Source organism: Equus asinus, chromosome 20 (genome assembly GCF_041296235.1).
Source record: "Equus asinus isolate D_3611 breed Donkey chromosome 20, EquAss-T2T_v2, whole genome shotgun sequence".
NCBI lineage: Eukaryota > Metazoa > Chordata > Mammalia > Perissodactyla > Equidae > Equus > Equus asinus.
In genome coordinates, this window is record NC_091809.1 from 26,601,237 (window position 1) to 26,621,095 (window position 19,859).

The window sequence follows — 19,859 nt, forward strand, 5'->3', positions numbered from 1 at the left end:
GTTCTGGAGGCTGGAAGTCAGTCCACGATCAAGCTACCTGGAGAGCCGGCATCCTGGTTCACAGACGGTGTCTTCCCGCTGTGTCCCCACAGGGTGGGAGGGGCGGGGGAGCTCGTGGCGCCCCTTTATAAGGGCACTGGTCCCATTCATGGGGGCTCTGCTCTCATGACCTCATCCCTTCCCAGAGGCCCTGCCTCCTGACACCAGCTCATTGGGGGCCAGGCTTCAATATATGAATTTTGGGGGACACCATATTCAGTTGTGGGGGATCAGAATTGGCCACCCCAGAATGTGTCTCTTTGGCTTGGTTGTTTTTATTTTTTTTAATTTATTTATCTTTTGAGGAAGATTAGCCCTGAGCTAACATCTGCTGCTAATCCTCCTCTTTTTGCTGAGGAAGACTGGCCCTGAGCTAACAGCCGTGCCCATCTTCCTCTACTTTATATGTGGGATGCCTCCCACAGCATGGTGTGCCAAGTGGTGCCATGTCCACACCCAGGATCCGAACCGGTGAACCCCGGGCCGCCAAAGCAGAACGTGCGAACTTAACCACTGCACCACAGGGCCGGCCCCTGGCTTAATTGTTTTTAAGAACAAAAGGCTCTGAAAGGAACTCTGACCTTCCTCCCAAATGCCCAAAAGAATTTCAAATAGAAGGGCCTGCTCCAGGGAGCTAAGACTTGAGACAGCTGTAAAGTAATGGAAACGTGTCTCTCGAGGCACCCTGCGGGGGGCACCGGCTCAGGGTGAAGTCAGCTCCCGTAGGACACACAGCAGTGACAGCCAGGGTCTCAGGCTGCCTTGTTCGGCCGTTCACGGCACCATCATGGTTTTTCCGCGCCTGCTTTCCTGCTTGTGTGACTGGCGTGGGCTGAACCGTGTCCCCCCAAATTCACGTCCTCCTGGAGCCTCAAGACGCGACTGGGATGTTTCCCACGCCAAACGTGTGGGGTTTTTCCTGTGCCGACCGATTCTCGGACCCCAACTGCGTGTCCAAGAAGTCAGTTCAGTTCTGACACCATCGATCTGGGGTGAGTGTCACAAGTTACAAGTCCTGCAAGACCCCCTCACTTCAGAGGCCACAGTCCCAGGCCACCTGGACTTCTGGCCGACCGGCTGTGAGTCAGGAGTCCCTGACTCCACCCCCTCAGGTTTGAGAATTTGCCAGAACAGCTCACAGAGCTCAGGAAGGCACTTTTGATGCTTCCTGCTTTCTCATAAAGGAGACAGTGAGCATCAGGGCGTCCCCAGGGCGGGGTCCGGGAGGGTCTCAGGAGTAGGACCTTCTGTCCCCGGAGCTGGGATGTCCCGCCCTCCGGTGCGCGGCCGTGTTTGCCAACTCGAAGCTCGCCCCACGCCGTTGTCTTTCTCTCCCAGTCTCTGGGCCCCTGACCTCCGAGTGGGTCTGCAAGTTTCCACTGACAAGGGATCTTCCCACACTGAGGCGTATGGGTAACTGTTTGGTTCAAAACTGCTTCGGCTTGAACTGAAGAAGCCTGGCTTCCGGCCCATCAGACACACACTGAGCGCCCGCTTGACCGTCAGAGAAGGCACCCCCCCTAAGACAAGGATGCACATGCCCACACCCGGCCCTCACACCCAGGCCAGTCCCTTCCTGACATCAGGGTCACTCGGCCTACTAACCTGCAACTGAATATCTCCTTGAAACTCTGGTGAGTGTGTATCCTGGGCGTGTTTAATGGAGGCTCTTTGTTCTGAAAAGGTATAAGACTGAACACCATGCTCCTCCGAACGCTTCCTTCCGTCCTGGAACAGGCCTTCCCGGGTTGCAATCCTCGCTCTGGCTGAAGTAAAACTCGCCTTACTTCCCTTATCCATAGAAGGGTTTTTGGTATTTGCATGGACACATGTAAATATGAGTAAAAATTGTATGTCTTCTCTCCTGTTAATTTGTCATTTGTTAGTTTAATTCACAGGCCCCAGTTACTGACTCTAAGAGGGCAGAAGGAAAGTTTTGCCTCCTAACCCAGTTGTGGGTCCCCATTTCACAGAGAGAACACTGAGGCTCAGAGGTGGCCACAGGGGGCCAGGGGCTGCAGGGAACGGGCGGCGATTCCTTGAAGCCCCGAGGACACATCTGAAATGGAGCCTGGGGCTCTCTGTCCTTTGTGCCCCAGGAAGGGAGCTGCCCTGGGCATTTGCGCCGCTTCCCTGGCTCTCAGAGTCGCATTGTCTTGCTCCTTCTTCAGCCTTCCAGATGATGTGGCTCAGGCCCGCCCCCCTCTGCCTCTTCACCCCCGATCCCTCTCTCCGTGTCTCCCGGGCAATTCACACTCACTCCAGCCTGCAGGCGTGGGCTGTGGAGCCCTGGAGTCCAGCGCCGGCACCAGCCACAGGCTTGGCCTTTGGGTCCAGGATTGTGGGGGCCCTGGCAGTGGCCTTGTCCACCGGCGACAGGCGGCTGCAGCTTCCCAGGCCCCAGAGGGCATTGCCTGGCTCCCTGCTCCCAGAGACCTCCAGCCCCTGGGCGGGTGGCGGGGCCAGACGGCTGAGGGGCCGTGATCCACCAAGCTGCCTGGGAGGAAGTTTGACCCTCGCTGGCTCCTCCTCAGACTGAGAGATCCACAGAGGCCACTCACGGGAGGAGCTCTGCCTGTGGCTCCTGGGGACCCCGCCTTCTTCGCCAGAGGGAAGCCCATGCCCAGGCCGGAGGGAGACCCGTGCAGCTGTTTCAAGGCTCCGGGTTGACAACGGCTCCCTGGGGCCAGGAACGGCTCGGAGACCTGCAGTTCTCAGTGGGGTCTGGCATGCTGAGGGCCGGCGAGACCCGGCCCGGGCGTCCGCAGGCCAAACTGCGAGTAGAATAATATTAAGACATCCTTTGCCTGGATCGCTTTCCGTCTCTCCCACGCGTGCGGTGGTGTTCGTGGAAGGACGTGGGACACTGCGGACATGAGAATTGGCCGTTGTCTGCTAAGCTGATTAACGAGATGCAAAAACAGAAAACAAACCTCTCTTTTCAAGGAATTTTTTTGTTTTGGAAAATGCACTTATTGTTCATTAAAAACATTATTTGTTACCATTAATAAGTTTATTGTTGATTGTGATTTAAAAATTGATACATAGTTCAGAAATTCTCAGTTTTCATTTGAAGTGGTAAATATCGGTAGCTCTCAGCTACGTAAATAGACATGCTTTGGGGGCCTCAATAGTTTTTTTTAAGAACACAAAGGCGTCCTGAGACCAAAAAGTTTGGGAAGTGCTGCAGGATGAGGGCCCAATCTGGCCCGCTGCCTGTATTTATAAATAAAGTTTTATTGGCACAAAGCCACACTCACCATCTATGTGGCCGCTTTCCTGGTACGTCAGCAGAGCTGAAGGGTTGCGACAGAGACCCTCTGGGCCACAAAGCTGAAGATATTAACTCTCTGATCCTTTAAGAAAGTTTGCTGACAGCTGATGTAGAATAATTCATTTCATCTTCATAAACAATCCTATTATCATTTCCATTTTACAGATGGGAAAACAGAGGCACAGAGAGGTTAATTCACTTTCCTGAGGTCACACAGCCAGGGAGGCTGGAGCTGAATTGGGAGGGGTTCTAAGGAGGGTGGTGCTGCCAAGCCCCTGGGGGGTCCAATGACTGACCCCAAAGTCGCCATGCAATAGATGTTTGCGGCTAGTCTCCCCCTGCCTGGCCTCTGATGCCCCTCCTTCTGGTGATAGCACCCCGATGTGCCCTGAGGACAGTGCCCTTCTCCTTGTCTACAGATTTTGTGGGGTTCTCTGAAGCTCTTTCAGGGGAGAACTATCAGCTGCCCTTTCAGGCCAAAGACAGGTCCCTCCCACAGTGGGAACAGGGGCGCTGGCCTCCCACTCACCCGGGTCAGCGGCCCGGACCTCCTGCTCTTCCCGATGTGGCTACAGACCGTATTCCCAGAAGCAGAGGCAGACTAGGCAGGGAGGGGAGGCCCTGGGGCTGGGGGGCCTTCGGACGGCTGGAGTGGGAGTGTGGACAGCAGACAGGCCACTAGGTGGGGCTGCCGGTGGAGTGGGGCCAGGCTGTCGGTCCCTTCACCAGAACCATACCCCCACCTGTTCCTCTGACCAGAGGCCGGGACCCCCTGTCCCGTGGACTGCTCTGACCTCCGACCTACGGGCTGAGGGGACCTCAGGGGCGTCTCAGGGCAGTCTGTGCAACGGGTCCGGCTGGGGGGTGGAGCCCCCCCAGAAGCAGCTGGGGGGGGGCGGTGAGCTGGGGTCCCGGCACCTGCGGGGGCTCTGATGCGAGCTCTGCGAATGTTCGGGGCTCCACGGGTGCTCCCTGGGGGCTCCCTGGCCCCATCACCCAGGGTGCTGTCTGGACCAGGCAGACAGGGAGGGGGGAGCGGGGGGCCTGCGGGTGGGGCGTGGGGTGACGGGGGTGCCCTGCGCTGCCCCTAGGACAGCTGGCGAGCAGCTGGTTAGCGTCTTGGGTCTCCGTCTTCCGGGGCCTGCTAGGGCGCGGGATCCCCGGAGCTCTGGCCGCTGAGCTCTGCGAGGGGCGGGGCTCACCTGCCTTGCTCTCTGCTGGGTCCGGAGCATCACCTAGACGCTGCAAAGAGCCGGCCACTGGAGGGCCACGGCGCTCTCACTCTGAGCCCCTTTCAAACGCTTGCTTTTCAAGTGCCTCCTTGCGCGGTTCCCCCAAAGGGACCTGGGGAGCCCCCTGCAGGGGGAGAAAGACCAGGCCCGTCCGAAAGCCCTTTGATTCATTTTTTATTTTTTTTCTTTTTGAATGTCATGCAATAATTCACAGTCCCAAGCCCACAGTTTTCAAACAAGGTAGGAAAAAGGAAAAAAGAAGCAAAGGAAATCGGTGGTGTTTTTTTTTTCTTTTGTTATTTCAAGCAGGACCAAATGTCAGAAAACAATGCTTCTTTTCTCGATCGTTAATTTTTTTGTCCTTTTTAAAATTGTTTATTCTGTTTAAGTTGATTTCTGCAGGCAGTAATAGTAGGGTTCGGTGTGACCAGCAAGCACTCCTGTGTGAGCCGTGTGTGGGGGGAGCGTGTCTGGGGGCGGCTGTGTGGGGCGCCGGGTGTCCCCGCTTCCTCTTCGCCGCCGCACGAGGGCCACCAGCTCGCCTTCGCCGGGAAAGGAAGATTCGATTGAGATGATAAAACTCATCAATAGAAGCGATTTTTTTTCTCCCCGTTTTTCTTTTAAAAATGTTTTTTTTTTTTTGTTTAAATTTCCATTTTCCCCAAGGTTCTCCAAAAATGGCTGAGTTAATTCGAATGCCTTGGCTGTGTGGTTTGTCCGCCCCTGAGGGCCCCGTCGCGGGCACCTGCGCGTCCGGCCCGGGCTCCCTGCGGAGTCGGGGGCGCGCGGCGACCCCGGGGCGCGCGCGGGGCCGGGCGGGGTGCGGGGGGCTAGCACCAGTCGTCGTCGTCGGTCTCGCTGTAGGCTTCGCGCAGGTCTTTGCGGGCGCCGGGGCCGCGGGGCCGGGCGGCGCCGGGCGCCGGGTAGTAGCCGTTCGGGAGGCGCCGGCCGTGCCGCGCCGGGGAGGCGCCCGCGGGGCCCGCGGCCCGGGGAGTCCTGGGCGAGCTGGAGCGGCGCGCGGGGGGCGCGTCGTAGGGCCCGGCCCGGGGCTCGTCCCCGCCGCCGCCCGGGCCCTCGGCCTCGTCGTAGTCGGAGCCCCGGTAGTAGCCGTGGAGCCGGGCGCCCGGGGGCCCCTCGGCCGCCGGCCAGCGCGCGCCCCCGTGGCGACACGCGCGGGGGGACTGGCTCCGGCCCGGACCCCGCCGCTCCGTCGCGGGCGAGCGGCTGCTGCCGTGGCCCCCCGCGGGCGGCCGCTCCCCGGGCGCGGGCTCGGCCGCGGGCCCCGGGTACCTCCGCGCGCCGCCGGGGACCGCCCGGGCCGGCCGCGCCGCCGGGGGCTGCTGCTGCTGCTGCTGCGGGGGGCCCGCGCCGCCGGCCGGCCGGACCACGGGGGAGTAGGACACGTGCGGCCGGGGGGTGGAGGGGGTCTGGGGGAGCTGGCGGCGGCCCCGCCGCGGAGTGCTGGTACCAGATGTTGAGGGGGCTGGGCTTCCACTTACGGAACTACTGCCCTACACGAAAATTGAAACAAAGGAAATCAAAAAAAAAGATACAACAAAATCAACCGGGGGAGACGGGGGAGGAGACAGAGGAGAGGAGCGGAGGGGGCGAAGGAAAACCAAAGGGGACAGGGGAGGGGCCGGGAGGAGGAGGGGGAGAGGGGGACACAGGGCGTTTGAATGGAAAACGAGGAGAAAAGCAACAGCCACAGGAAGGAGGAGGGGGAGAAGGGAGAGAGTGAAGAGGAGGGGGAGGAGGAGATGGGCGAGGAGGAGGATGAAGAGGGTGAGAGGAGGAGGATGGTGAGGAGGAGGGCGAGGCGGAGGAGGGGGAGGAGGAGGAGGGTGAAGAGGGTAAGGAGGAGGGGAGGAGAGAGACAAGGAGGGAGGGGGAAGTCAAAAACCAACACAACAAAGTGAAAAGAGAAATGAGAAAGGGAGTTTTGTAAGTTTCGGGGTTAAAGTAGCAGAAGTTTCAAGAATTACTCACAGCGTCCAGAGGACAGAAATCATAATCGAAAGGAAAACGGAAGCCGGGTTAAAGGCAAGCGGAGGCAGCGTGCGCGCGCGTGCGCGGTGAGGCCGCCGGCGGGAGCGCAAACGAGGTCCAACCAAAGAGGCAGCGGCTGCGGGCGGGGGCGGGGGCGGGGCAGCGTCCACCGAGGCCGGGCCGGCTGGGAGGGCCCCTCGGGGCGGGGGGCAGAGGTCACAGCTGCGGCACAGCTGTCGGGGCGCCCGCCGCACCCACCTGCCGGTGCGCCATGTGCTCTCGGCCCTCGCTGGGCGAGCGCGACCAGCGCTGGTCCCGGGCGCGCGGCCGGCCGTGCTCGGGCCGCTCCGGGGCGAAGCGCTCCTTGTCGGCGGGCGGCGGGTGGTGGTGGTGGTGGTGGTGGTGGTGCTGCCGGTGCTTCCGGTCCTTGGGCCGGCCCCTCTCCTGGTCCCGCTCCTTGGGCGGGAGGTCCCCCGACTGCGTGGTCATGCTGAGGTCCGTCCCCAAGCCTGCGCCGGGGGGGTCAGACAGACGGACAGATGGCCATGGGGAGGCGGGGGGCGCGCAGCAGGCCCTAGAGCGGGACGCCTTTCCCCGGACCAAGGGGGGCACGGCGGGCAGCGCGGGTCGGCGTCCAGGCTCTGGGCAGCAGTGGCCAGCCTGGCTCAGTCCCCTGGGTCCAGGCCTCTCCTTCCTCCCTCAGTGTCTCCCCTCTGCCCCGCTCCACGTCTTCTGCTACAGACGCGGCTGCCTGGTGCCCACCTGTGTCCACGTCCGTGTAGCGGCCCAGGGAGCGCTCGGAGGCGCGGTGGCCGCGGTCGCGCCGCCGCTGGTGGTGCCGCTGGTTCTCCTCGGGCGGCACCCTCTCCAGGGAGTAGTCGTCCAGGCGCCGGGCCTTGGGGCCCAGCACGGAGGCCGAGCGCTTCATGGGGCTGGTGTCTGAGATGGTCTGCGGGGGACAGGCCGGCGGGCCGGTCAGCGGCTGGCACCCAGCGGTCCCGGTCCGTCCCGCCCCTTCGGTCGGCAGTGACATCCAGGGGGAACTCTCTCCCCTGCCAGGTCCATCCTGGGTTCGCGCCCTGAGGCCCCAACTGATTCACCCCTGCTGCATCTCAGGACCACCCCTGGGGGTGCCCGGGCCCTGGGGGTCCAGCCAGGGGACATGTAGGTTGGTTGAAGGGAGGAGCTTCCTCCACCCAGAGTGTGCACATGGGGGCCGGGGGCAGTGCGGCCCCGCCCTCTCCCCGCCCACCCTACCCTGCCCTCGCCCTGCCCCTGCCCCGCCCTCCCGTGCCCTCGCCCCGCCCTCCCGTGCCCTTGCCCCGCCCCTCACCCCCCGCCCTCCTCTCGACCTCCCTCCGCCCTCCCCCTGCCCTCCTCCCCGTCCCGGCCCCGCCCGCTCTCTAGGGACTGGGAGGCCACTGCCTCCCAGCTGTCGGCCTCCTCCGGGCTCAGGGCTGCGCGCCCGGCACCCCAGCTTGCTGTCCGCCCGGACCAGCTGGGCTGCGCCTTCCTGCCTGCCCGAGTCTGGCTCCTCGAGGGCGCCCCCTGGCATTCGAGGCCCCCGGGACCTGCTCTTCTCACCCCTGGCCTGCAGCCCGGGAGCCTGCATGAGACGCGGCCCCGGCTCGGGGGGTGGCGAGAGGGGGCCTGTGGTTGTCAGCGGCCGGGACAGGAGAAGATGGCCAACGTCCCCCAGGCCCGGCCCGGCTGAGCGGCTGGTGGCACTGCCCAAGGCAGCAGATTTCAGGGACACAGGGCTGCGGGACCAGAGGGTCAGGGGAACCAGCCCCTGAGAAAGAGTGGCTGGTGGGGCTGCAGGTCAGCCTTTTTGGAAGATGGCCCCCCGCTTGGGGGCTCTGAAGACAGGGGAGTGGAGAGGTGGAGGGGGCCAGGAGGCCCCCAGGGCACACAGGAATACAGCACAGAGGATGGCTCCACGGGGAGGTGAGAGATGACAGGACTCCCCCGAGGGGGGGTGGGCGGGAAGAGGGGGCCGGAGCCCAGCTGGGCGGCGGGCAGGGTACATACACTGAGGTTATTCCCACGTGGCCGGCCCCTTCTCCTCTGTCACAGCCCCACGGGATGGTGCACACAGAAAAAACAGAAAGAAGAAAATAAATATAAAAGCCCCGAGGGACAGGCGGAGATGGCACATGGGGGAGATGCCAGGCTCTGGGAGGGGAACCTGAAGGGGGGGAGAGGTTAAAGTTCCTGTCCGTGGGTGACCCGGGCCCGGCTGGCCGTCCTCCCAGGGGCACAGAGGAGACAGACAGGAGACACCACAGACAGACAGATGGCAGAGGCACATGACTGACAGGTGGGACAGCGCGGCCGCAGGCCCCTGGCCGCGGGTTCTGCCTCATGCAGTGCGTCCCAGCCCTGGCTCGGCTGACACGCAAAGCTCTGGGTGGTGGCCGTCAGCTGGGCTTGTCCCCACCCTCTCCTGGGGCCCAGCAGCTCAGTGCTTGGAGGGGGGGCCAGCCCGGCAGGGTAGGGCTGGGCAGCCACATGCAGGCTGGCCGCCTCCCACTCAAGTCTCCAGCAGCCACAGGCCAGGCCCCTGGGCCCCCTGGCCCAGCCACACACAGCACAGCCTTCCGCCCCGTGCAGACGCCCAGCACAGCACACGGGCAGCCGGCCACAGCCAGACACGCTGCCCCGCTTCGCAGTCCGGGTGGGCAGCCAGCCAGCCATGCTTCTGGCTTCTGGCCCCTGCCCCCGAGGGCCTGGGGCAGCGGCACCCCCCACCCATCACCAAAGGGACCCTGCAGCTGGGGAAAGCAGCCACACGCAGACACACATCAGGTGCACACAGCTGCTCCTCCCCAGCGGCCCCCACAGAGACCAGACAGAAGGACGTGCCCCAGCTGCCCCAGGCCCACCCACCCCGGACTCTGCTGCCAGGTCCTAGGACCCGCCAAGCGCTCGCGAGCAGACTCCTGTGTGCATGCACGTGTGCGTGGGAATGGGCACACGTGTGCATGTGCACGCGCGTGTGTGCATGTTCCCGACTGCGGCTCTCACCCCGGCCTGACAGGTTCCCTCCCACAGCCCTCCACATCCTCCCGCCCTGGCACCGTGGGCAGGGCAGACGGTCCACTTGGCAGTGGCTGCCAGACTCTGGCCCCAGGGACCCCCTTCCCCTCTCTGCCCTCCACTGAGGGGGGGGCTCCGAGGCCCAGGCCTCCGGATGCTCCAGCTGTGGCCAGGAGGGGTGGGCGCAGGCGGCCCCAGGCTCGAGCCCTGTGGGCGGCCGGGCGGAGGGTGAAAGCCCTCACCTGGTTCTCGGCGGGGAGGCGGGGCATGGAGGCGGCCCGGGCCTGGCCTTCCATGGGGAGGTAGTGCTCGCTGTCCGAGTAGCCGTCTCTGCCCATCTCTCGCATCTCCACAGACTGCGGGCAGACGGCGAGGCAGGTGAGTCCCGGGGCCTGGGCCTCGGGCCCCAGGGTGGCCTGGTGTGTGCTGGGCCCGGCATGGGCCCAGACCCTCCCTGCTGTGCAGCCCGGCCCGGGAGCCCAGGGGCCGTGGGGGGACAGAGGCACCTGGGAGTCGGGCTGGCTGTGGGGCATGTCGGCGGGGGGCCCCCGCTCCGGGCTCCAGGTGCCCGTCTTCTGGAACATCTCCTGGGCTCGCTGGGTCACCCAGGACGGGCTCTCCTTGAGGCCACTGTCGTGAGCCATCCTGTGTGGGGGACAGAGGCCAGGGTGGCGGTGGGCACTCCCTGGGTGCCCCAGCCCCCCATCTCCGCCTCCCGGCCAGAGCGACACTCACAGGCCTCCTCCTGGGTCCAGCTGGGTGGAGGGGAGGGCATTCTGGCTGGGCCCCCCCTCCTGCGTCGGGGACGGCGGCTCCATGCGCTGGAACATGAGCGGTGTCCGGTTCTGGAGGGGCAGAGGGCAGTGTGTGTGTACCAGCTGAGCCGGGGGCCGGGGGCAGGGGCCTGAGGCCGCAGTGGGACAGCAGGAGGCTGCGCAGGGGACGCTCAGTCCCCTGACCCATGAAATCCCAGGAGTTCTTACAGCCCCCAGCACACACCCACCCCCACACACGCATGCGCACACACGCACGCACACTCACGTCTGATCCATCAGCCAGCCCACTAGATTCTTCCCTCCAAACTCATCCAGAACTAGCTCCCTTCTCAACTGTATGGCCCCACTGGAGGCGTGTCCCATCATCTCCCTGGACCGGGGCACTGGCCTCCTCCCGAGTCTCCTGGCTCCAGCCATTCCCCCCCACAGCCCCCAGAGGGAGCCTGTGAACGCCTGCGTGAAGCTGCTCCCCTCCTCTACTGAGGGGCCCCGGTGGCTCCCGCCTCACTCAGGGCAGGAGTCAAACCTCCCCATGGGCCCGGGCCCTGCATAAGCTGCCCCAGCACCTCCCCACCCTTGTCACCTCCCTTGCTCACTGTGCGCCACCATATGAACCTCCTCACTGTTCCTCAAATTCAAACTCACAGTCCTGCCTCAGGGCCTTTGCACTGGCTGTTCCCTCTGCCCACAGCACTCTTCCCCCGGGGGGTCTGCCTGGCTCACTCCCTCTCCTCTTCCTTTAAGTTTTTTTGCTCAGATGTCACCTCCTCAGGGTGGCCTCCCTTCATTACCCATTTCGATTTCACCCCTCTGCGGGCGCTGACTATTTTCTGCCTTGCTATTTAGTCGTCTATTGTCCTGGCGTTTCCGCAGCTGGAATGTCTGCTCTGCAGGGATTCTGGTCTGATTGGCTCCCAGCCGCACCCCCAGGGCTGAGAACAGCACCTGGATGCCGTGGGCGCCCGGGGCGTGTTGATGGAGCAGGTGAACTAATCCAGGCCGTGTCTCCCTCGCACGGCCCCACTTTTCAGTGACCTGCCCTGGGCGTCCCCAAAGCCGGGACATGGGCAGGGGGCCCTACCTGCTCCTCGCGCATGGCCTGCAGCTTCTTGGCCTTGCTCTGCCGGTAGTATTCCATAATCATCATGGCCGCGTAGATCTTCCCCACCGTCAGGTCTGTGGCTGGGGGCACAGGGCGAGCTCACCGTGGGCGGGGCCCTGTGTCCCCAGCCCGGCCCGCCCGGCTCTTGCCCTCCCTCCATCCAGGTGGGTGGGGGCCCGGGCCGGGCTGGGCTCTTACACTTGTGCGGGGTGACCAGCAGGTCCAGCGTCTTCTGGGACAGGTTGGGCCAGATGGCCATCATCTCCTTCCGCAGCTCAGCGTCCATCTGCTGTTTGTCGGCTCCGCCTGCAACGTGGGCACACAAGGGGCCCTGACCGCCTGCCGACCCGGCGCTCGGCAGTCCTGGTCCCCACCGGGTCTCCGGGCCCCAGGCGCTCTTGTCCTCAGCAGGGCCAGGGCCGTGAGGCGGCTACGTTGGGGGACAGTCCCGCATCGAGAGGGGCCGGATGGCCCAGGTCCCAATCTGGCTCCCACTTACCAACTGCACGGCTCAAGTGTTCGTCTACCTCTCTGTGCCTCAGTTTCCCCATCTGCAAAACGGGGCTGAGACGCACAGTCCCTGCCTCGCCGAGCTGTCTGACGACAGCTGAGTGAACATGCACACAGCCTTCAGACGGATGGCGTCTGCCGTGGGGTCGTCACGACAGGGGCCCACTGGTTCCTGCGGGTCAGGGGTGAGCCCGGGGGCCGGGACGCCCTGCGGCAGCCCTGATAGAGGGGGCTTCTCCCTCTACCAAGTCTCCCCTCCCACAGACGTGCCCTCTGGCGTGGCCCAGCCCTGAGGTCTTTAAGGCTCCGCACCAGCGGCCCCTGGTTCCTCCTGCCTGCAGGTGCAGGAGTGTGCCCGCCTGGCCCGGGGGTGGCTAGGGCCGGTGACAAGCTCCTGCCAGTGAGGTGCGAGCAGGGCGAGGGGCCACTCTGGGGTCAGGGCCTTGAAGGGCCAGTGCAGGACCCTCCTGAGTTCTTCCCTCTGTCACGGCGGCTGGTGACATGAGCGACCATGGCTGCTCCCTCAGGCCCGGGATCTAAGTGACCAATGAGCAGAGTCCCTGCCACCCCGGGAAGTTCCCACATAACGGAGTGGGTGGCACGAAGCCTGGTCGGGTCCAGGCCTTGGGGCTCTTTATTATGGCGGCACATTCTCACCCATCCTGGCCGCTCCGCTGGCCTGGCCCTGCTCCTCCTTCAGGCTCAGAGCCCAACCCCGGGCCCAGGCACCGTTCTGACACATAGCAGGTACGGAAGCGACATGGGTGACAGGCCAGAGCAAGGGCCCCAAGGCTGGGGGGGGGGGCACCAGCCAGGAGGGAAGTATTTCGGTGTCCTAACAGCCAAACCCTGGGGCTCGCTGGGTGAACAGCCGCCCCGCCCGCGGCCCCACGTCCACCTGCCTCCACTCCCCCAGCCCTCCTCGCCCGGCGCCTGCCCTCCTGCCCCACTGGCCCAGCCCCAGGGCCCCGGCCAGCTTCTCCTTCTCAGCAGACGGGACTCAAAGCACAGACACCTGCAGGCTCCTCACGGAACTGTCACTCGCCTTCCCCCTGTGGGCCTTTATTTGGGGAAAAACCCTTCAGAGGGGCCTTTAAATGTAAATGTGCAGGAAAAGCTCACATCCAGTTCTGGAGCGAAGATATTGAGGCCACCGGGACTGAACTGCCTGGGCCTGTGGTCACCTCTGCCTGGGTCCCCCGTCCCCCTGCAGCCCCTAGAGGGCGCCTGTGAGCAGCCGAGTTGGTCACGTGCCTCCTGTGCTCAGAGCCCTGTGTGGTCCACCTCACCCAGGCTGATGGCCCAAGTCCACAAGGTCTGCCCTCCTCTCCTCTGACCCCCCTCGCTTGCTCTGTTCCCACCACACTGACCTCACCGTTCCTCAAACCCGCCAGGCACGGTCCTGCCTCAGGGCCTTTGCACAGCTGCTTCCTCTGCCAGGACGTTCTTTCTACAAATATCTCCGCGGCTCCCTCCCTCACCTCCTTCAGGTCCCTGCTCAAACCCTTTATCAAAGGGGTCTTCTAGCTGGCCCCCTATCGGAAACGGCCCCTTCATCACCTTCTATGTCTCTCGCCTGCTTTCTTTCTCTTCTCCGTACACATCACTGCATGTTGTTGTTCCACATCTTGCCCCTTAGCGGGCGCGCTCCATGGTCTGGCTTTCTCAGCGCTGGTGGCCGAGGAGTCTAGCAGGCAGGGGCACTGTGGTCGCTGGGGCCCCGCTGCGCAGGGGGGATGCCTAGACTCAGGCCTGGAGGTCAAGACCATTGTGGGAGGCCCTGGGAAAGGCCCTGTGCTGTTGGGCTCTCAAGACCCTCGACACCAACCCATACCGTTTTCTTTCCTCAGGGGAAGCAGCTGCAACGAACAGCCATGTTTGTGTCCGCTGCAGCCAAGCCCTGTGCCCAGGCTCAGTGGCTCCTTCTCAGGGACACGGGGAGGGAGAGCAGAGCGTGTGACAGCTCCTGCAGAAAGTCACTTTCTTGTTACAGCTTCTGTGTTCCCTGCTTCTCGTGGAGAAAGGAAGACCCACTGTTGTGGACCGAGCTGTGTCCCCCAAGCTCATGCAGAGGCCCCTAGCCCACCGCGCTGCACGTGGAGGTGGCCGGGAGGGAGGTGAGAGTGTCGTGAGCGGCTGTGAGCATGGTCCCTGACCCAAGAGGGTCGAGTCCTCACGAGGGGGAGACCCAGGGGCGCGTGCACGGGGAAGGCCGTGTGAGCACAGGTGAGAGGGCACCTGCCGCCTTCGCGACCCTGGGCTCCCAGCCTCCGGGACTGTGAGAAATAAATGTCTGTGGCTTCAGCCGCCCTGTCGGTGGCATCCTGTCACGGCAGCCAAGCAGGCCGGGCACCCGCTCTGGGCATGAGTCAGGTGACGGGTCTGGGGGCTTCTCGGCTGCAGGCAGCATTGTCGACACCTGGGCCGGGCCCTTCTTGTGGTGGGCCGTCCTGCACAATCCTGACAACCCAAACCGTCCCCAGCACTGTGTGTCCCTGGGGGACACAATCGCCCCCAGTGAGAACCAGCAGGGAACATCCTCAGAGGACGTCACGACAGCCCCCTGCTGGGGTCATGGCGTTCACTTCAGGCCGAACCCCAGGTTTAGTCCTCATCCAGCTGCACAGTTATTACCACTGGGGCTCCTGGGGACAGGAGGTCCCCCATCCACGGATGAGTCACCCACAAACCGTGGTGTCCCCGATTTTAGGGCCTGAGGGTCCTCCCCTCCCTCACCCTGTCCTGTGTGCCTCTGTGAACAGTTTCTGTCCCAGGGTCTGTCCTGCGAAGCCCGGCCTCTACACACCAGACGCCAGCAGCACCAGCCCCCTCCCAATGTGACCACCAGACATGCCTCTGGACATCGCCAATGTCCCCTGGTGGAGAACCGCTGACAGGGTTTCACCTCTGACCTGGACCCCAACCCCTGCCTCTGCCCCACTTTCCTACAGCCCTTCCCGCCTGTGAACACATCCCGTGTTCTCCTCGTTCACTGCGTGAGTTGTCTGCCCCTCGTCTCTGCAGCCTCTCGAGGGCCGCAGGCTCCCGTGTCCTGCAAGCGGAGGACAGAGCCGGGCATACAGCGGGCATTCAGTAAATGCTCTCCTTCAATGAGCGGGGCCGACGTGGCCACCAGCTTCAGGAAGCCGCCCTCCCTTGGTCAGGCGGGTCAAAGCCCTTCAGCTCCCACGAGGCCCACCCCGGAACCTTCTGGGCCACTGCAGACCCCACCTCCCCACGGCGCCTGGTCTCTGGGGGGATAAATGGATGAGACAGCGCCTCTGGTGGTCAGCACGTGGGGTCCTGACGAGAGTCTGGGCCAGCCCCGGGGGCCTAGCCCTAACAGCGGCCCTGTCTAAGACGATGGCAGAGGCGTTCCTGTTTGGGGAGCTGAGGTCCCCTGCACCAGCGCCAGGGCCGGGGACCTCGTGGGCGCGGGCAACACCGGCTGGTGCGGGGACGTGCGGTCCTGGCGGCTCTGGGCGAGTCCTCTCCCACACCCTCCCCACTGTCTGGGGCTGTGAGCTGGTGGGCGCGCAGGGACGAAACCCTCGCCCAAGCCCGGGACGTCAGCGCGGGGCTGGGGGTGGCTCACGGGGTTGCGTTTGTGCTGGCAGGTGGCCGCCTCTGCCCTCGTCACCTGGACGTGGGAGCAGAGGGCAGGGGCCATGAGGGTCACAGCCTGAGTCCCCTGGGGGAGGATTCAGGGGTCCAGACACAACATCTAGAAGAAAAAGAACCACAAAGACAGAGGGATTTCCCCAAGACAAGAATGAGATTCTTCTGGGAGGAGAGAACAGATGGGGGGTGGGAGGGGCAGACAGACACACAGAAGACAGAGGAGAGGGACCGACACAGACAAGCAGAGGGACCTGCCCACCCTCCCCCAGGTCTCCAGGTAAGAACGGCTGCACGACTTCTGGAGGATCTGCAAAGGCTGGGGGCGCCCCGTCCCCCCATGCCACCCCACTTGCTGGAAAGAACCTGGGTGTGTATAGAAAGCAAATCGAGCTGTTGAAAACAAAGTGCACTCTTGCTCTCCGCCTGCCCGAGACTCCCATCTGCTAAAATGGCTGCACTGTTGTCACCGTTACCACCGTTGTCCCCCAGCCCTCAGCTGCCCGTCCGCAGCCCCCGAGCCTGGCTCAGCTGTGCCCGCGGGGCTCTGGGGAGGCCGCCTGGCGCCCTCACCAAGGGCCGGACGGGGAGGCATCTCTGGCTCAGAGATGCAGAGCGTGTGACCCTCTGGGAGCTGGGTAGCATCTGGGAAATGAGTGAGAAGCACGATGGCCGAACGCAGGGACATCCTGGGAGTCCTTGAGCTCCTCAGGTGGGGAGTCCGGGAGGTGCCAGAAAGGCTGGACTTACGGGGCCCCACAGAAGGGGGTTCTGACAGCACAGCGGTTCTGGGCTGTGCAGCCCTGCACATGGCAGAGAAAGGGCTGGTCCCTGAGCAGCTCCTGGGGGGGGGGGGTCCCTCTAAGTCCCTAGAATGTTCTGCCTGATAGGAGCGTCCTTGCTTCCCTGGGGGTCTTGGGGCATGCCAGATCGTTTACTCCAGTGATGGGGTTCAAGGTGGGGGCCTTGGGCCAAGTGGCATCAGTGTGACCTCTGGAGGGGCTGGAGACGAACTCAGGTCAGCCGTGCCCACACGACCAACCCCCCAAGACACCCTGGACACCAAGGCTCAGGAGGGCTTCCTACATGTTGTCACACGTCACTGCCGGAGAATTAAGCACTGTCCCGTGACCCTGCTGGGAGGGACCAGCCTGCCCCCTTTTCCTTTGCAGATTTTAATCTGGATGCTTCTGCTGTAATAAGCCATAACCACGAGCAAAACGCTCTTCTTGGTTCCGAGTCCTTCTAGTGAACTGCTGAGCCCAGGTTCTGGATTGTCTTGGGAGCCCTGAACACAGGTTCCCCAGCAGCTGGGTCAGAAAGGAATTCTGAGGGGACTGTGGCAGGCAGACTCCTAAGGCTGCTCCCTTCCCCAAGGTTCTGGCTGTTCAATTAAATACTAGTCTAGGGATCGCTGTGAAGGAATTTTGCAGATGTAATTAAAGTTCCAAGTCTGCTGGCCGTAAGATAGGGAGCTGATCTGGTGGGCCTGACCTAATCAGGGGAGTCCTTGAAAAGCAGAGTTTTCTACAGCTGGTGGCAGAAGAAATCAGAGAGATGTGGAGTGCATAAAGGATTAGACATCCTCCTGGGGGCTGAGCACAACTCTGGCTAAAAACCAGCCATGAAATGGGGACCTCAGTCCTACAGCCGTGAGGAACTGAATTCTGTCAACGCCTGCGTGAGCATGGAAGCGAGCTTCCCCCGAGAGCTCCCACGGGAGAGCCCAGCCTTGCCAATGCCCTGGTCTTGGCCCTGTGAGACCCCGAGTGGGAGCCCGGTTGAGTGTGCCTGGACTTCCGGCCCCCAGAACTGTGATCTGATAATCGGGTGTGTGTTTTGCTGTCAAGTCTGTGGCCGTTTGTCACGCGGCATAGCTGGCTGATGTGAGCTGGGGCTCGGAGCGCAGGAGGTTGCCTGCTGAAGTTTCCAGTGAGGATGGGAGAGGAGGGCAGGATCGGCCCGCGAAACCCGACTCTCACGTCTGATTACACAGACACGGTGGCACCCCTACGTGCTCACCGCCCCAGGCTGGGGCCCGGAGCAGCCGCATGCAGCACACTGATGAGGAACAGCCCAGGCCGGGTGGGGCCACAGACGCACAGACCCGGGTCCTGCTGGTGACACGTGCCGCGCTGCCTGGACTGTCTGGGCTGCTCGCCTCGGACTAGTTCATGAGAAAGAAACTCGCACAGTGTGCCAGACAAGGGCCGGACCCCTCAACTCCCCCTGTCCCTCAGCTGCGTCCTCCCGCTCTCGTCACCTCCCCTGCACGTCTCCCGGCTCCAACAAGGTCTGTCCTCCATGGGCCCTCAGCCACCGGGCAGCGCCCGCTGGAGCTGCTGGCCTCCCCCCTCCCAGCTTCGCCTCCCTGGCGCTTCCAGCCCCAGCTCCTCCTCGCTTCCCCTTAGGACCCTGGGAGGAACGCGCATCCCTGAGGCGTCCTCCTTCCTCCTGACCTCCCTGTGGCTGCACCTTGGCGGAGCCTTGGCCTGCCTCCTCAGCCTCCGATCGCCAGCCTTCGGCTGGATGGTGCAGCCAGCCCCCCGCCAGCTCCTCTCCCACTGCGTTCTGTCTGGTGACCACACTCCTCTCTCCATGCCGCTGGCCCGTCCGCTGATGAGTTACGTCCACTCTGTCAGGTCTCTGAACCCCATTCCAGGCCGGGGGCCTGACCGCTCCACCAGAGCTGCCCCAGTCAAGGTGCCCAGTGGTGACCTGCCACGAAAGCCACCAGTCACTCTCGGTCTTCATCCTCCTTGGCCGCTGGGCAGACCCTGACATGCTGCCCCCCTCCTCCTGGACATTCCCTGGACCCCACGCTGCCCTGGTCTCTGCCAGCTCCCTGGCTGCCCCGCTAACGCTGGAGGGGCCTCGGCTCCATCTCCGGGGTCTCTCGGCTCATGATCGGCCCTTGTGCTCGTCCAGTCTCCTGGCTTAGAACCTGTCAGCCTCTGATGTCTCCCGACTTCACATCTCCAGCCCTGCCTGAAGACTCATCAGCTCACCTCCATCAGACTTCTCTGTGTCTCCGGTACCACAGCCGGCACCGACCTCCTGCCCTCTGACCTGTACCTGTCCCTCACGCCCCACATCTGCTCCATCGGCCATCCGGTTGGCTTGAGTCCCAGGAAACATCCAGAATCTGGATACTGCATGCCCTCTGAGTCTAAGCCGCCATCCTGTGTTCACCTGGACCATGTCAGCGGCCTCCACTCTGGCCTCTTCCTGGTCTGTTGTCCTCACTGTGGCCAGAGGGAGGCTGCTTAAAAGCGAGCGCAGTCATATTCCTCCTCTGCTCTGGATGCTGTGCGGTATTCCCCTTGCTCAGAGGGCAAGTTAATGCAACACAGCACTCAGTGGCTTCCTACCACAGGGCCTTTGCACCTGCTGGTCCCTCTGCCTGAGGGGTAACTGTAGGCCCTCCAGGACCAGTTCAACTGACCCCCATCTTATCAACAGAGTAATTAAGACTAGTTTTTCAGGAACCGAGACCCCTTTTCAAGTTCAGGCTGATGAGACCACCAGCCCATCAACTGAGCCTGTGTGAATGCCCGGTAAGTGACCTTTTGATACCAAGGGGCTGAAAACTCCATCCTCAGATCAGGCAAACACCACCATTGTGTGAACGCACGTCCCATTAAGAGCCACGAAGCTTGACGATGCTTGTGCAGACCATCAGTGACCTCAGTCCTCCTCACCTCCAGTCATCTATCCCCACACTTCAGGCTGCCCTGCCCTGGGTCAGGGCGGCACGGCCGAGAGCGCGCCTCTCCTGGCTCCTTGCAGACTGATTTTGCAGTAAAGCTATTTTTCTTTTCCCAAAGGCCGAGGCCACAGTAACTGGCTCTTCACGCATATCGGGTGGCGAGCTCTTGCTCGGTAATGATTTTTGGCAACCATGAAGGGACAAGGTCCTGTGACCTGCTGCCTGGGGCCCTAAGCGGCTGCCTAGATGGCTTCACCTGGAAGCTCAGCTGGCTGGATCCCCACTTCCCGCCGCACAGCTCCGGGCCCCTTGGCGCTTTTTCTCTTTTGGGAGAAGAAAAAGCTTCCGGCTCAAGACATCTCTGGGTCTGGGTAAGTCAGTCTAAGGAAGCGCCCGTCCCTCACCTTGTCTCTCGGGTCTGGTTGCCTGTAGACGTCAGTATGGCTTGTATTCTGGGGCATCCCGGTGGGCTGGGTCCCGAACCTTGGGCCTGAACCACTGAGGCGACTGAGGCAGGAGAAACGGCTCACTCGTGAAGTTGCTTCCGGTTCTGGACAATTCCCGGTGAACC

General features: G+C 63.0%; 1 protein-coding gene across 5 annotated transcripts in view; it reads right to left on the reverse strand.

Annotated features, from left to right (window-relative positions):
- Positions 1 to 4,702: 4,702 nt before the first annotated feature.
- The window catches only part of CACNA1A (calcium voltage-gated channel subunit alpha1 A), a 195,647-nt gene continuing 180,490 nt past the window's right edge, over positions 4,703 to 19,859 (reverse strand). For 2 of the 5 annotated variants that reach the window (XM_070492187.1, XM_070492186.1), the window contains exons 39-47: positions 11,650 to 11,757; positions 11,431 to 11,531; positions 10,309 to 10,418; positions 10,080 to 10,218; positions 9,816 to 9,929; positions 8,566 to 8,601; positions 7,297 to 7,483; positions 6,793 to 7,043; positions 4,703 to 6,056 (exon numbers count right to left, since the gene is read on the reverse strand). In XM_070492187.1, coding sequence (XP_070348288.1) covers positions 5,376 to 6,056; positions 6,793 to 7,043; positions 7,297 to 7,483; positions 8,566 to 8,601; positions 9,816 to 9,929; positions 10,080 to 10,218; positions 10,309 to 10,418; positions 11,431 to 11,531; positions 11,650 to 11,757 — 1,727 coding nt within the window. In that variant the 3' untranslated portion in view covers positions 4,703 to 5,375. The remainder of the gene's footprint in view (positions 6,057 to 6,792; positions 7,044 to 7,296; positions 7,484 to 8,565; positions 8,602 to 9,815; positions 9,930 to 10,079; positions 10,219 to 10,308; positions 10,419 to 11,430; positions 11,532 to 11,649; positions 11,758 to 19,859) is intronic. The other 3 variants (XM_070492190.1, XM_070492189.1, XM_070492188.1) reach the window with 3 other exon arrangements.